Below are 15600 nucleotides of genomic sequence, written 5' to 3'. Positions count from 1 at the left end.
TTTACTTACATAAACATGACCATTGAAGGAATGTCAGTGTTATTTCATGTTTAGGCTCGTTGTTAACGTGATGCATAGAGTAGATGAAGTCTAGAGCTCTGTAATGTTCCAGTAAAACGAAATCAGTAACATCACAGCAGGCTCACCCAAAGCAATGAGTTTGTTTTTCAAATGGTGGGAAACAACTGTCTGAAAGTTGACCCCCTCGGAAATAATCCTGCTGCTCCACTTTTCTAGATGTTTCACAAAGCCAGATGTCAGCCTGGCTTTACCTGACAGTGCGTAGGTGTGGTGATTTGGTCCCTGATGCCAGCCCCCCTCTCTTTCTGCCTCCCACAGAGATGAACCGTCATCACTACTCGCTGTACGTCCACAACTGCCGCCTTGTGTTTCTGCTGAGGAGAGACTTCACTCAGGTGGACACGTTCAGACCGGCTGAGTTCCACTGGAAGCTGGAGCAGGTAGGCTGAATGACCTCAGTTTATACTGTACGTCAGTTCACCTTTGTGGGTTTTACAAGAAGTTTATGAGACAATCTCAGGAGTAAACCTGTATTAAATATCCACTGGGGTTTTTTTTTCTTTGCTTAATCTGTGTCTTGCACTTATATCAAGGTTTTCTCAAGGTTTTTCAGGCGAGCCCAGTTTGCTAACTGGTTGTACATCAGACATAAAGAGATTTGCACACACCTATGGTTTTGTCTGTTAGTGCGTGCACACATTAATGTGTATAGGCTTCTTTTTAGTGATTAGTTGCAAACCCTCCTTCAATCCAAAAAGACTGAACCTTTAATTAACCTCAATTAATTTGGAGAACGCTCAGACATGTCTAGTTAATAACAGTTTTCAATGACTTTTCAATAAATATTGAACATGGGTGTGAAGACGTTCCAGCTATAGGACTCTGTTGCAGCCGGAGCTGTTTTATTCTCTCTCTTATCCAGTATTTCACTGCCTGACAAGATTTCACTGAGGAATCAAATCTATCCAGAGATTAAAAAAAACACTGCACGAAAATGACTGCAGCCATGATGAAGCTTTTTGGTGTAGAAATCTTGGTTTAAGTAGAGTGAGACTGGGAATGTTTAAAAAAAAAAACGTCCAAAACTGGATCACCACTTAAAATATGCCATTTTGCCATCAGTTTGGACGATTCTGATTTCATCTTTAATTAACTGATTTTCATACAGATCTGCAAAACGCAGTCTGTCCTCACTGTATCTTTATAATCTTTGGAAGACATGCAATTTTTAACAAACAGACATAGCAGAGGCAAAAATGTGCTTGCTCAAGCTCCACAAACCAGTGTGTGTGTGTGCGTGTGCGTGCATGCGTGCGTATACTCCTTTTGTTACCTCTTTAGAAGTTTTCCCATTGTAAACACTGACCCTGTCAGCACCAGTAGACCTCATGAGGTCCAAAGCTCAGCTCTAATGAGGCAGACCGTAACTTCTAATGCTAAGGTTAGGTTAATGAAAAGTCCTGATAAGAATAGCGCAACAACTGTGTGTGTGTGTGTGTGTGTGTGTGTGTGTGTGTGTGTGTGTGTAAGGCAGCAGCTGTCTTTTGATCAAGGATCCTGTCTTAAAGTCAGACAGGTCACCTTGACTCACCGGACCTCTCACTCAGCAATGACATTTGATTTGGGGGAGAGACACACAGCTGAGCCTGGACATCCAGATACAACACCCTGGGCTGATATGATCAGACAGATCATGTGTGTGTGTGTGTGTGTGTGTGTGTGTGTGTGTGTGTGTGTGTGTGTGTGTGTGTGTGTGTGTGTGTGTGTGTGTGTGTGTGTGTGTGTGTGTGTGTAGTCGTTACTTTCAACACTGGTGAGATTTTACACATTGATTCCTGTATTTTTTCCTTTATCTATTTGTTTCTGAACTGTAGCACAATCAAATGGAATTGAACAGAAAATAAAGGGGTTTGTGTTTGTATTTCTCCATGAGAGGATGTAGCATTAAAACTTGCATTTAGAAAAATATTCAAAACAAAAATACCCAAACTAAAACCTTTCACATTCACTATAAACTACAATACTCATCATCATTTACAGAGAGCAGTTTACAAAACATTCAGGAAGCACGCTTCATCTTTTAACTGCAGCTAACGGTTGCTTTCGGTTATTAAAATCTAAATTAAACTCATCAGTTCATGTGCTCCCTGCTGCAGATCAAAAGTGGTGAAGGTGCTTTTCTAGTTTTAACAACTCAAGCTCAGTGATGCATCTCCTGTCTGGCTGATAGCATCACGTCCTTTTCAGGAGTTGCAATTCAATTTCCCAGTTCATCTCTCGTTCATTTCATTCATTTAAGATCATAAAGACAATATTTTTCGTCTTGTCCATTCGGTTTTTTGATCATTTAGCTTTTAAAGTATCAGATTCAAAATGTATGTTTTTCCATAGGTTCAAGGTTGTTGCTTCTCACAACACTCAGACAAGTGAAAAGAATATCCTTGAGCGCTGTCCTGAAGTCACGTCAACATTCATGTGCACTGTGAGCCATCAAAATATCTCCTTTGAAAACTAGGCACAATGTGAGTCGACACTTTACATCTGGGAGTGTTTGGCTGCTGACCAACATTTCTTTTAAACTGGACATGAGCAAATGTCTACATGCTACATCCATTTACTTAACGTCAGTCTGTATTGTAAACATGCATCAGGGGCCAGTGAAGAGACAGACTGTGCTGGTAGAAAACTGTATGGATTTTTTGACGGTCCACTGACCCACTGATTGTTCGTGGCTGGCCCAGAGCCAATTATGACCTCCCTGGTGCCCTCAAGAATATTCTACCGCGGGGGTCCTCCTTCCGGACCCTTGAACCATGTAAACCACTTGCCCCACAGTCACACCTGACACCACAGAGCACCAACTACAATCCTTTTTTCCTTTAAAACATTACGCTCTACGTGTCAATCGAAGAATACCCGGTCCTGCACAACAGAATTACATTGAGACTATATTTATCGAATAAAACATTTTCTTACCATTAGTGAAAATGTACTTAAAATTGTAGAAAATATAAGTAGATAAAATACAACACTGTACTGTAGCTCTGCCGCACCTTAAAATATAAAATACTATTTTTACCATGCCTTGGCTGGCTCCTGATTGTTATTATAAGTAGGTTGTTGTTATAAATAGCTGAATACCTGATGGTTATTATTTACTGGGAGATGGACATTAACGTTTCCCAGCATGCCCAGCTTCTCAACATTTTGAATCAATATTAGACGGTGGAGGTTAGGGGGCAAAAACAGTGGACGGAATGATGGGAGAGGAGAGGTCGAACAGGGATGCAGGGGATGATCCTGAGGCACAAGGTTTGCTCTGTGCTAGGTGGCCGAGAGCACTTAACTGGCAGAAGCAACAATCTGGTGACGAGTGGGTGAAGAAGCAGGGTTTGAGTGCTGCTGGGCTGATGAGCTGATGGATGGCAGGTGTACAGGCTATCAGGCAGCTGGGGAGAGCGAGGAGCAGCTCGCCTACAGCGCACACACACACACACACACACACACACACACACACACACATGCACGTCACTCTATAGTTGTGAGGACACTCATTGACATAATGCATTCCCGAGCCCCTTATCCTAACCTAAACCTAACCTAAACCTAAATGCCTCACCGTAACCTAAACCTAATTCTAACCCTAAACCTTAAACCCACAAACAGCCCATTGAATTTGTGAGGACCAGCCAAAATATACTCACGACGTCAAAATGTCCTCACAATGATGTTATTAACACACTGCACAAATCTGCTTAGGCACAGCGTTAATTTGTAGAGAAAACCCTGCATATTAAAGTAGTTGAATTGAGACCGCAGACTAAAAACTTGATCAAGAGATCCCTTGTTAATTGAAAGATTTAATTAATCTGCAAATTAGGAAAAGTTTAGAGAGCTTGTTTTCTAGGTTAGGCTGAGAGGTGGCTTTGGGGAACTTGGGAAACTCAGTACAGTCTTGTAGAATTTACCATTAATGTTTTAATATATTATAAAAATCCACCAAATACGACATGCATAAGCCATAACATATTACAATCCAGTTTAATCGGCCGACCAGAGGAGACTTTTTTCCTTCTAAGTGAGAGTTTTTGTTTGCAGCAAATTACATTTGTAAAAAATGGATTTTGGCATTAATGAAAACATTATACATTTAAGTTGGTTTCCTGCTTTACCACATTGAGCACATTGGATGTTTGACGACTCTCGTGGTTAATGAACAGATACAGGGAATGAGTTAATCCGTATCCATGTCTAAATTGATTTTGACTTTTTTTTTTTTTTTCATTAACTTTGGGTGATAAACATGTCTAAAGATGACTGCAGTGTGCGCAGCACATTTACATCTTTTGGACGCTTCCTTCTTGAGCACTGTTAAAATCTCTCATCTCTTTTTTCGAATCCTCTTTCTCATCTTCCTGCCTCTTGTTGATAATTGTCTGTGAAACCCTGGGGCATGAAAGGAAACTTTCATTAAGTCGCTATCTTCCCTCGCCTTGTCACCACTTCCTACTCATCTGCTACTTTTAAACAAAATGAACTTCTGACTATCTCACACCAAGAAACTCATCCACAGAACAATCTCCTCTTCTCCCTACATCGGTTTATCACAGAAGTGATAATTAATTTCTCATATATTTAATCAGCCTTTATAAGCCGCTGTATAATGACTGGAAGGACAAAGATGCCTGCCAGTTATTAATTTTACCTGCTGAAAAACTGTGTACTAGCTATCTGTTAATAACAGACACAGTAGTTTGAAGCAGCTTAGCTTTTTGTGTAAAGGCCTATTGTGTTCAGTGTGATTCAGTATTTGTAAGCTTTACTATCTGCACTGTGTCCATTGTCGAGAGAAATGGCCCGAGGCTTTTATTGACCTTACTGAAGAGCTTTGCATTGAGCTTGTATCAAACGTGGTTTAGTATTCTTTAAACGCAAACTTCAAGCATCTCAAAGAATTGGACTGTCAATCTTGAATATGTTTTTGCAGGAGCCAGTACTGAGTGAATGAGCCCCCTCGTGTGTTGGGAACTATGTAGAAAATTGGATCAGGTGGGCGCAGTGGGTAAAATAAACTTGCAGGTGTCCAGGAAACTTCACCAGCTAAGAGAATGACACACGCAAGCAGCAGGAGATTTTACTTCGGAAAGTTCCATAGTAAAGAATTGATGAAGCAACCGAGACAAGAAGTGGTAGACTTCCCTGAATCCTTAGGAAAGTAGTTTCAATGTGACCTATCTTACCGTCTTTGGAATGGCACACACTGGAACATCCTTTATACAAAAGGAAAGGGGGTAATGGCTTCCCACAATTCCTTGTTTTTATATGACCAATTAAGATTAGCACTTGAACAAACATCGTGATCAGAACTACCTAAAGTGACAGAAACCATTTGACTTTGATTTTTTTGTGTAGTCCATGCCCCATCCACTAACATGGTGGAGGCGGGGCTAATGACCTATACTGCAGCCAGCCACCAGGTGGCAATCGAGACGTTTTGGTTTCACTTTTGGAGCGTGGTCATGTTGTCCATATATACAGTTTATGACGAGCACCAGTGCAGACCCACATGGATGGAGAAACAGTAAAGCAGGTGTTTTATGTTCCGAGAACCAAATACATAATTATAGATTTCTCCTCTTCACATACATCCAGAAGTAACGTCAAAAAACAAGCTCAGTGGATTTTGTTCTTAAATAACTTCATGATTACAATAGACCTACAAATGTCATCTCATTAAATCCCCTCCATTGTTGAATGTGCTAAAAAATGAAAAGATTTTTTTATTACTTTTCTACTGCAGCTGCAGAATCAGAAGTTTTCTGACAGTGCATCGACAGTCAGTAGGATTTTATTATTCCATTGCTCCAGAGAAATTATACTGCAGTAAATACGTTTTTTATTATTCTACTTTTTTTAAGGGTGACAAATAAAGTCATCTTTGACTCACCTCATACTGTTGTGCGAAAATAATATAGAAATATCTCATAGATGTGCACGTGAGTGTAAATGGTTGTTTGTATGTCAAGCCTATGATGGACCTACTTATTGCCCAGTGTCAGCTCCAGCCTCTCTGTTGTGACCCAGACACAGCTCTTAAACAGTTATTTCCATTGATTAATCATTTGATCGTCTAGTTGCACATATAAAGCCACCGTCCAGTGGTGCATGAAATGCTGGTCAGTTTGTCAGGATTCAAAAAAGATATGATTGTATTTTGAGGCTGGCAAATATTAGTTGTCAGTGGTGTTTCATCACCTCATTGCTTTCATAAAGTGTCTCAAGCAAAAAATGTTTAGTGTACAGTTAGAACAAAGTCTGCTTTGTGTCTTCATCTGAGAGGGCGCCGGCCCATTGGCAAGAGAAGAAAATCAATGAGAAAGTCACCTCAAGCCTTTCGGCTGTGAAACAAACGAGAAAAAAACGACTGGGATAATTGAGATCTAAATGATGTTTCCACCAGGAGTCTAAATTGAATGTGGAAGTGACATCATTACCTTCAGCTATACCCCACGGAAAACACTTATTTTCTTCAGAGAAGCAATCAGGCAAACACTTGAGGGGGGTCTTTTCTGATTTCACAGTGGACAGCAGTGGGAAATAGGAAATTGAATCAGTAACTGTCCTTGTATGACAGGTTTGGCCTGTGTTGCTCAGGGATAGAGATGTCAATATCCCTTTTTGGGTTTAAGCATGTATCCTGATTTGATTAAGCCTCCATCCTGGTTTTGACAAACCAAATCTGACTTAGTAACCGGGATACCAGTGCATGTGTGCATCTTATAGCTGCCGATTACCTGTCAAGGCATTGCTTCAGTGGAGATTTTTGATAAGGGGCCTCTAAAAATCAAGCTAAAAATCAAAAATCGAACAAAGAAAGGCTAAATAATCGCAGTAAGTTTTCATTTGCATGAGTTGAAATGTGAATGATCATGGACCTCTGCACTGTCCTGTCAAAGTACCTTTCAAAAGGGTTTTGTATCCTCCCTCTCCCATTTTCATATGTGGGTGTAAAAGCTCACAGATTGAGTGCACTCACATCCATTGTACACATCAACAGTGACAGAACACTCTCTCAGTTATGACAATAGAGACGGATCGATGGAGGTACGTGCTGTTGTTTTTTTTTTGCCAGCCTCCCGGAGTGATCTCCTCCCACAGTCGCCTTCGAACTGGTCCAGGCTTATTTTCGAACAGAATTTCTCCTGAGCACACACCGAACGCTGAGCATCTGGCAGGTTCAAATTGCTTGTGTGATGCAGCAGTCTGCTGTCATCAGGAGCTCCTTGTTAGTAAACTACGGGATGTTTAGGGACTGCTCCACCTGACGAGCTTATGAAATTATGCTGTTTTTATTATGAAGTAGCAAAAAAAATAAATGTGTTGTTCGCAAGAATCAGTGGAGGTCCGCACAACATCTGTCCATCTAAGAGTGGAAGAGATAATGGTAGTGAAATGTGGAAGGCTTGTGGCATTCACACGCATACACACACACACACACACACACACACACACACACACACATGCATTGGCCTCCTCTCAGGGCCAGACCTGCTATTACGAGCACACGCCGGTACCACAAGCTCAGATAATAGCACATGCAGCTGTCTTCCATTTTGCTCTAAATGAATGTGCAAATGAGGGAACTGCAATGTTTTGTTCCATTCACAAAGCATCACGCGGATGAGTGAAATAAGCAGCATGGTATTACACATTTTTAAATCTCAACCATTTCTCTGAGCAATTTGCCACAAGTCCACGCTGCGTAATCTGTGTTTTCTTCATCCTCTTTATCCTCAAACATCAAGAAAAACAGTAGTTTCCTAGTTAATAAAGAACAAAGACAGTTTTTTTTTCTCCTTTTCTCCCGATGAATATATTTCCGTATTTTCCACAAATCCTGTAAATTGTGTCCAGCAGGGTAAGGTTTAGTATTAGTTAGTAACATTGAGTGGCTCTCTGCTTCCTTCCTTATCTGATTTGCAACTTTGACATTCTCTCTGTAACACACACACACACACACACACACACACACACACACACACATACTCTCTCTCTTACTCTCTCTCTCCTCATGGGAGGGTTTGTGTTGAATGATAGATGACTCTCACAAAAGAGCTCGCTAAATTTAGAGCTCTGCTGCACCAATGGGCTCCAAAGGACTGTATGACCACAAACACATATGCACACGAACGCACGCACACACACACACACACACACACACACACACACACACACATAATTTGATTCAACATGATTGTTTTTGAGGTGTGTCCACTGCTGTGTCTCAATTCAGTGGCCGCATCCTGTGGAGGACTCGGTCTATGCAGCCGACATCTGTCCTATTGCATCACCAGCTCTTCCCACCATTTTACCATGTGTACCTCTAGCAACATTACATTTAGAAATAAATCGCCTCGCTTTTTGCTGCCATTACCTCTCATGAAAAACAGTTTGTCACTGAAGTGCAGTAAATCATGGGATATGTTGCGTGGCGAAGTCCCCCCTGTAGGAGCCTTCGTTTGTCAGCGCTTTAAGGACACATTTGTGGGCCGCATTTGGAGGAGCCTTCGAATTGGGACAGTCTGGTCGCGCCGCTGTGACGCAAACAGTCTGCGAATGCAGCCGACAAAGGATGCAGCCCTGAAATTGGGACACAGCTCATGTGTATGTGTGTCTTCTGAGTCATAATCTCGTTCTGGGTCAGGACTGAGCTCTCTCTGTTTACTCAGCTCAAGGCGAGGATCTCACAGCTTCACCCGCAAATACTGTGACCACTGTCCAGCTGCTCCTCAGGAGCTGGGGGGAAGCTTACTTTGGCTTTCATACGTGATCGCCCCTTGCCACCCTATACCTGTAGAATTGCACCAAGTGGAGCGTGCACTTCTTGTGTTGTGATCGGGGAGTCCATCCTTTCTCTGCTGCTCACACCACAAATAATCACCACACTGGATTTGTTGTGAACAGCGGTGAAGATTTTTTTATATTGATTGTCAGTCATGCAAATAGCCTTTTTTGTATTCAGGTGGAAGGAACTTATTGACAACAGGAATCAATAACTGTGAAGAACAAAGGATAGGAAAGAGGACAGTAAGAGAATGGAAAAAAGGGACAGGAAAGGTAGGTGAGAGGAAGAAACACTCCAGGGGACAGATATCAAAAGAGAAAAATAGGTGAGGAAAGAAAAGATGGATGTGAAGGCTACAAAGGGAAAGCTGTCAGAGACACATGCCCGAATTTAACATATTGAGGAGGAACGGCCGAAAGAAACAGGAATAGACAATAAACAATCACTCTGATATCGCTCCAAAACATTCTGAGCTACATTTGAATAATAATGAAATGATAATTTAATAAGCTTAACTGTAGCAGGCAGGTTTTGTCGTTGCAGTCATTTCAGAATATCACTCATTCATCACTGACATTGTTTTATATTCCGTCGAAATGTCTCTCAACCTCTGCCTCTCGAATGATATCAGACTTTATTACAACTAGATTTTCGAAAAGCACATTGCACGTAGTTTTCCATCATTTTTATTTCCTCCACACCCCACACTTCCTGGACAACATTTCCTCCACTTTATGAGAGTGGGAAATGCTATAGATCTTAGAGAGGTAGAAATCATGCTGGAGAGGCCACTAAATAACAGGGTGGAGGACCAATGGCTTTTATTACCTCGCCTGACTCTCCCTGCCTGTGTGTCTCCATCATATAGACTGTATATAAAGGTGGAAGACATGACAGCTCTCAAAAGTGAAGCCTTATCACCTGGATCACCCTCTAGTGGCTGGATGCTGTATAGGTCATAAACCTTGCCTTCTCCATGTTGGTGGATGGGACATTAAAAGTAAAAAAAATAAAATAAAATTCTCAAACATGGTTTCTGTCATTTTAGGTAGTTGTTATCACACTGTTTTAATTTTTCCAGTAAGTTTTTAATTGAATTATTCAATGCTATAAAACAGGGTGAAATATCATGATTGACAGCTGAGACCCAGTCATGATGGGTTGTCCACTCCACAATCATGACAATAAAAAGAATCATCATCATCAGTGACAAGTCTTAAAGGGATAGTTCACCCAAAAAAGAAAATTAACTCATTATGTATCCACCACTATACTGATGAAGGGGTGGGTGAAGTGTTAGAGTCCTTAAAACACTTTTGGACTTTCAGGGATAAACAGCCAAGTCCTAAACAATTGAAATAAATATGACTCCCTTCTTCAGACGTTATAAAACAACAGAAAAAAAAAACATTAATGCCTCCATACTGCTCCTGTGGTGTCATTCAAGTGTCTGCTGATGCTGATCAGTAATCAATAAGTCTTCATTATCTTTACCGAGGAGGTTAAGCTTTTACATCTGTCCATTTGTTTCTTGTTTGGTTTGTATATTTTTCTCTTTTGTGATCAAGATAACGCAAAAAAAACACTAACGCGCTACCACAAAATAAACGTGTGGAAGGATGTGTTGATCGGTCAGATCCCATCACATTTTGCAGTGGATCCAGGATTTATTTTTTATCACTAACATTTCAGGATAGGGGGTTTTTTTTTACATCGTTGCTGATTTCACAGGGAATAATTTATGGATCTTGATTAGAAAAAAAAACAGGCACATGTAGTGGGCTGATATATGAGTGTGAAATCTGGTGCAGTTTGATGGAACCACTGGGCCTTGGCGGAGCACCATTCTAGTTTGTGTTTGAAGTCTGACTCAAGTCCAAGTCTCACATGTAGTAATTTTGGATGGGGAAATGGTCTGCTGACTTGTGGACAGCACTGGCTGCACAGCAGGTGTGTGTGTGTGTCTGTGCTGCATGGGTGAATATATGTGTGCAAAATTAGTCGTGGCACCTGTGTAGGTCTTTGTGTGTACTGTTGTGCACTTGATCACACATTGTGGTGCCCTCAGTGTGTACGAAGCTTATTGTGTTTGGGTATCTGAAAAAAAACGGATCACTTTGTGGTAAAAGGCAAAAGGTAAAAGCCGCTGCTCTGTGCCGTTCATCAGATTCATCTGGAGAAAATGGCTTTGCTGAATCTCCTTCCTTCAGCAAATCTCTCCTTTTACCTTTTGCCCTTTTCCCCCTCTTACCTCCCTCTTTCTGTTTTCTCCACTGATGTGTCTTACTTTCCAGCCAAATAATTTTCTTCCATCCCTACTCCCCAGACTTTCTGTCTACACAAAAGTTTTTAAGAGGGGAAAATTTATTTGCAGCGCAGCACTTGCCCCCGATAGTCTCAAGCACTTCCTGGATTGAGGGTGGCTGTCAGAATCTGCACTGAAGATTTATTGTGCACATCCCACCCTGACCTTAAGTGTGGCCAGAGAAAAGGACGAGAAAGCGAGAAGTGAAGTAGAGATAGAGATGGAAAGGCGGATGAACAAGGGAGCCTGGTGGTAAATATGGTGTAGGAGTATCGGCAGAGCACATGTCAGGGTTCAGGTAATCAAGAGGAGGCGTGTGATGGATGTAGTGTGGCAGTAGGCGAGATCGCACGATATTTCCCCCCAGTCTGTCTCCTCTCACCGCTCTGCTAAAGGTCTGTGGCAACCTTTCACACTGCTTGGTTTGTACTGACAGTTTAAACCTGCGGGACCATGTTTTACTTTTCTTTCTCTTGCTCTCTCTCTCTGTTACAGACATCAGCAGCACCTCAATGCCACAGTCTTCTCCTCCGCTGTGATATCTACTGCTGTATTCAAAGTAGCATTAAGCAGATATACAGTAGCCCAGGAGACAGAAACTCACTGTGCCTCTCAGGCTGAAAAAGTCCAGCATCACACATGCATTAATGATGACTTCAGGCCCAGTCAACGAAATGATTCCTGCACTTGTTACTGTCTTCAGTCAGTGTTCAGCATCGAACTCACAACACAACATGAACTTTCCTTTGGAACTTATCGAGGTCGTTCGATCAATCATATATTAGACATTTCTTTTTTACAGTGAACATTTCCATCTGTATACGTGACATGGTTCTGAAATGGTCGACATAGAAGTATCTGAAAATCTGAAATGAGAAAAGACAAATACATTTTAATCAGGAGATACTTTTTTTTTTGGAAACACATAAACTAGAATGAAATGAAATCTATTGTGGAAAAAGAAATAGGCTTTGGTGCTTCAACCCCAGCAGGAAGTAGAACATCATGGAAGCAGTGAATCATTTATTCACATTTTTCAGCGGCACATTCATGCTGCCGACCTTCTGCTCTACTGCATCATTAGGTTCTCTTGCTGCGGAGGCCTTAATTTTACTGGACTCATTGTCATGCTAATTAAACTAGTCATGTCACTTTTGCTTTGGGACATTTTGCATTATCATGCTGGATGTTACAGAAGACTGCAAATTGTGGCCATAAATGGACACACATGGGCAGCAACAATACTCAGAACTGGTGGGAATTAATGGGCTCAAATTGTGCCAAGTTAACATTCCCCACCAGCACCATTACACAACCAGCAGCCTGGATTATTGACACAAGTCAGGTTGGAAACGTTCTCTACCATCTGCAGCCTCTTCAGACCAGACTTCAACTGTCCAGTTTGAGTCTGTGCCCGATGTAGCCTCAGATTTCTGTTCCTGATTGACACTGGACGTGGTCTTCTGCCGCTGTTTCCAGCTTTTACTGTGTTGCATTGTATTTACTTTGCTTCACACTCACTTACCAAGTCATTTGTGCCCATGGGATCCAGGGGCACAGTTTGCAAAGCTGGGGGCACAGACTGTAAATCACATTGCATAGTTTATAAACCATGCACACAGATTTTGAAATCCAGAGCCTACATATTTACGAATGAATCTTTTCCCTCGCCAGCCCCAGGGGGAGCTTAGTACCTCCATCCATTCCGTTCCTCCATACAAACATACATCTATGTAACAGGTGATTCTGCAAGCTCAGACTTGATCAACACAGTCCAACCAATTAGCCTCTGTGCTGCATTTTAAACAGGCACTGCACTAGTTTACTCAAACAGGGGATGTCTGCTACAGCGATCAAAAGTACTTCTCATTATTTACTGTGCCCTTCATGTCCCTGCCAACCAGTTAAAAAGCTGAATAAAGCTTAACGAAGGCAGTTATCTCATATTGATTTATACAAGACGGCTAAGGTAATATAATATGCTGAGAGATTTCACACCATAATATAATATGCTGAGAGATTTTGCTCTAAATGTAGCCTAAAGGTGTGATTAATCTGTATACCCCCCCCCCCCCCTCTCTCGACCTTCAAGGCCCCAGTAAAACTTCCACACACTGGCTACACAAAGTAACGGTGCCGTGGTGCCAGTGGTAGACTTTAGTGCACTTCTATCTGGCCCTGCTCCAAACCAATTTCTGTGACACTCAGATGAGAGAATTTCTGGCAGAATCGAATTTGGAGTAAGTGTTGCAGCATATTTGCATTTTTATATTTTATCAGTCCAGAGTGGAGAATAAAAGGAGACGATTGCAAGAGAGAGGGAGACACTATAAGGAAAGACACCTTATTTCATTTTGTTTTTATCAGCCGCATATCGTATCATTCAGTCCATATCATCTACCTCCACATTTCAAATATAAAAGTACTGTATGTCCAGGACATTGTCTGTTTACAGCCTGTCTAAAAAAATAGGTATCAGTGCACAAACACTAGATGCTGACGCAGACAGTGATCATTCTCAGCTGAAGCTACAGATTTTGTTGTGCAGCTGAAGGGATCTGATGCTCAGCTGAGCATCCAACTGGGTTAAAGGAAGTTTATTTTGCCTGAATATTGTCTATTCGCTAACAAATACAAAGCAAAACTGTTTGGGGACCCTTAGAATGAAAAAAAAATATTATGTGGGTGAAATAATTCCAAAAACTCACAATATTACACTAATACTAACACATTGAATGTATGTCTGCTGTTAAACTGAGGTGTTGAGTTTAGCGGCTTGGATAAAATAAACATTAAGAAAATAAAATACCCTTTTTTATAGTTCAGTTTTTGGCTCAAGATGCTCCCTGCAGTGAACAAAGTCAACTCCTCATTTGCACATAAATTTGTTTGAGCACAACAAAGAAAAAATCTGCTTTAAATCATAGCAGGGATTTTCTTCTGAATTTTTTATTTGTGGCACTTTAAAACAATGATGTGCTCTTAAGTCAAAGTGGCCACGATGAGATGAAAAGCAGTCGTGTAAGATGTTCAGCCATGAGAGTCAGAGATATCATGGCTGTCAATTTAACTTAATGCAGACACAGAACTCTTCTACTGAATCTGTTGTCTGAAAATGTTCTTTTTTTCTATTTAAGATACATTATAAAGGGAACATGCCATTAGGAGCACTTCTGATAGATAATTGACTGATTTGTATAACACTTCTTCTGAGCCCTGGACAAGCATTTAAAGTGGGGAATAGTTTTTCTTCTCTTGAGCCATTTTAGTTTTAGTTTTCACTGTAACCTCTCCAATATGATGGCTGGAGCTGCTTATTTGTGCAAAAGCGTGAGTGGTGATGATGATGATGTGAAATCACTAATTAGCTGATGTGACAAAAAGAATGGAAGCAAGGGAAAAAAGCCAGCCAGCATGAGCACATTCAAAACTCACCAATCAACTAAGCCATACTAAATTATGGAACATCACACTAACATCTATGATGTGATGGCTTTGGTAATGCTTCTGATACCAGATGGTAGTGATGATGATGATGATGCTGATGATGATGATGATCCCACACACAAAAATGATTCGATAATCTTGTTTCAACACAGTTCAGAGAAAATCTGACACAGTGTCCTTCTGTGTTTTTTTTCAATATCTTTTGCTGTATCAGTAATCCAGTCCCCGATTGTCCTTCAAGACAAAACTAAAAATCAATCTGTCTGACAGGCATACAGCAGAAGACACAACTCTGGAAAACATGCTGGCCTATTGTATGTTAGAAATTCTAGTGATTCTAGTTTTTATATCTATGAATTGTCTCCAAGGTCGGAGTTCGCACCTCACATCAACCAGCTTCGTCTCCAAATGTAATAATAAGCAAATATCCTTAAGTCATTCATTTGTCATATCACTAAACATTTTGATATTTTATGCCACATTCTGACTAATCACCATCTTAATAACCTTTATCAGCGTAGTGTCACTGCTCCGGCAACTTCAAATATGCTGGTATCAGAAAATCTGAGGCTGCTCTCTGAGTTTTGGGCTTGTTTGAATTTGAAAATACCCATTCAACCAAATCAAAACTGTGCCATTGTGTAAAATACAAAATTGGAAGGACAAGCTAAGCCTTTCTGTCAGAGCTGCGTAAATGCCAGAGATACTGGTGTTCTTAGAGAGAGAGAACTTACAGTGATGAACACTGTGACCTGTCAGACATGCAGTTATGTAGTAATGAAGCTTAAAACCTGGCAACAGGCACAAACGTAATCATCTTAATTTTTCAATGTGGGCTGCGGTAACAAAATGTTCTTTCAACAACTCGATTGCTGCATTAGGATTGTGTACCGAAGTGGTCTGATTTCCCAAGGTACGTCCAAATCATTTTTAAAAAACAAATTAAAAACATTTTACAGTTACAATCCTGCACAGAATCTGC

The 15600-nt window shown here is 40.9% G+C and overlaps 1 protein-coding gene across 1 annotated transcript in view; it reads left to right on the top strand.

The window, feature by feature from the left end:
- The window catches only part of LOC109634392 (calsyntenin-2), a 224949-nt gene that overhangs the window by 170136 nt on the left and 39213 nt on the right, over positions 1 to 15600 (top strand). Inside the window, exon 8 of the mRNA XM_020094859.2 lies at positions 340 to 461. Coding sequence (XP_019950418.2) covers positions 340 to 461 — 122 coding nt within the window. The remainder of the gene's footprint in view (positions 1 to 339; positions 462 to 15600) is intronic.

The sequence above is a fragment of the Paralichthys olivaceus genome, chromosome 11 (genome assembly GCF_024713975.1).
Source record: "Paralichthys olivaceus isolate ysfri-2021 chromosome 11, ASM2471397v2, whole genome shotgun sequence".
In the NCBI taxonomy this organism is placed as follows: domain Eukaryota; kingdom Metazoa; phylum Chordata; class Actinopteri; order Pleuronectiformes; family Paralichthyidae; genus Paralichthys; species Paralichthys olivaceus.
Note: the sequence above shows the minus strand (reverse complement) of the source record. Positions and strands in the feature narration are given on the sequence as shown.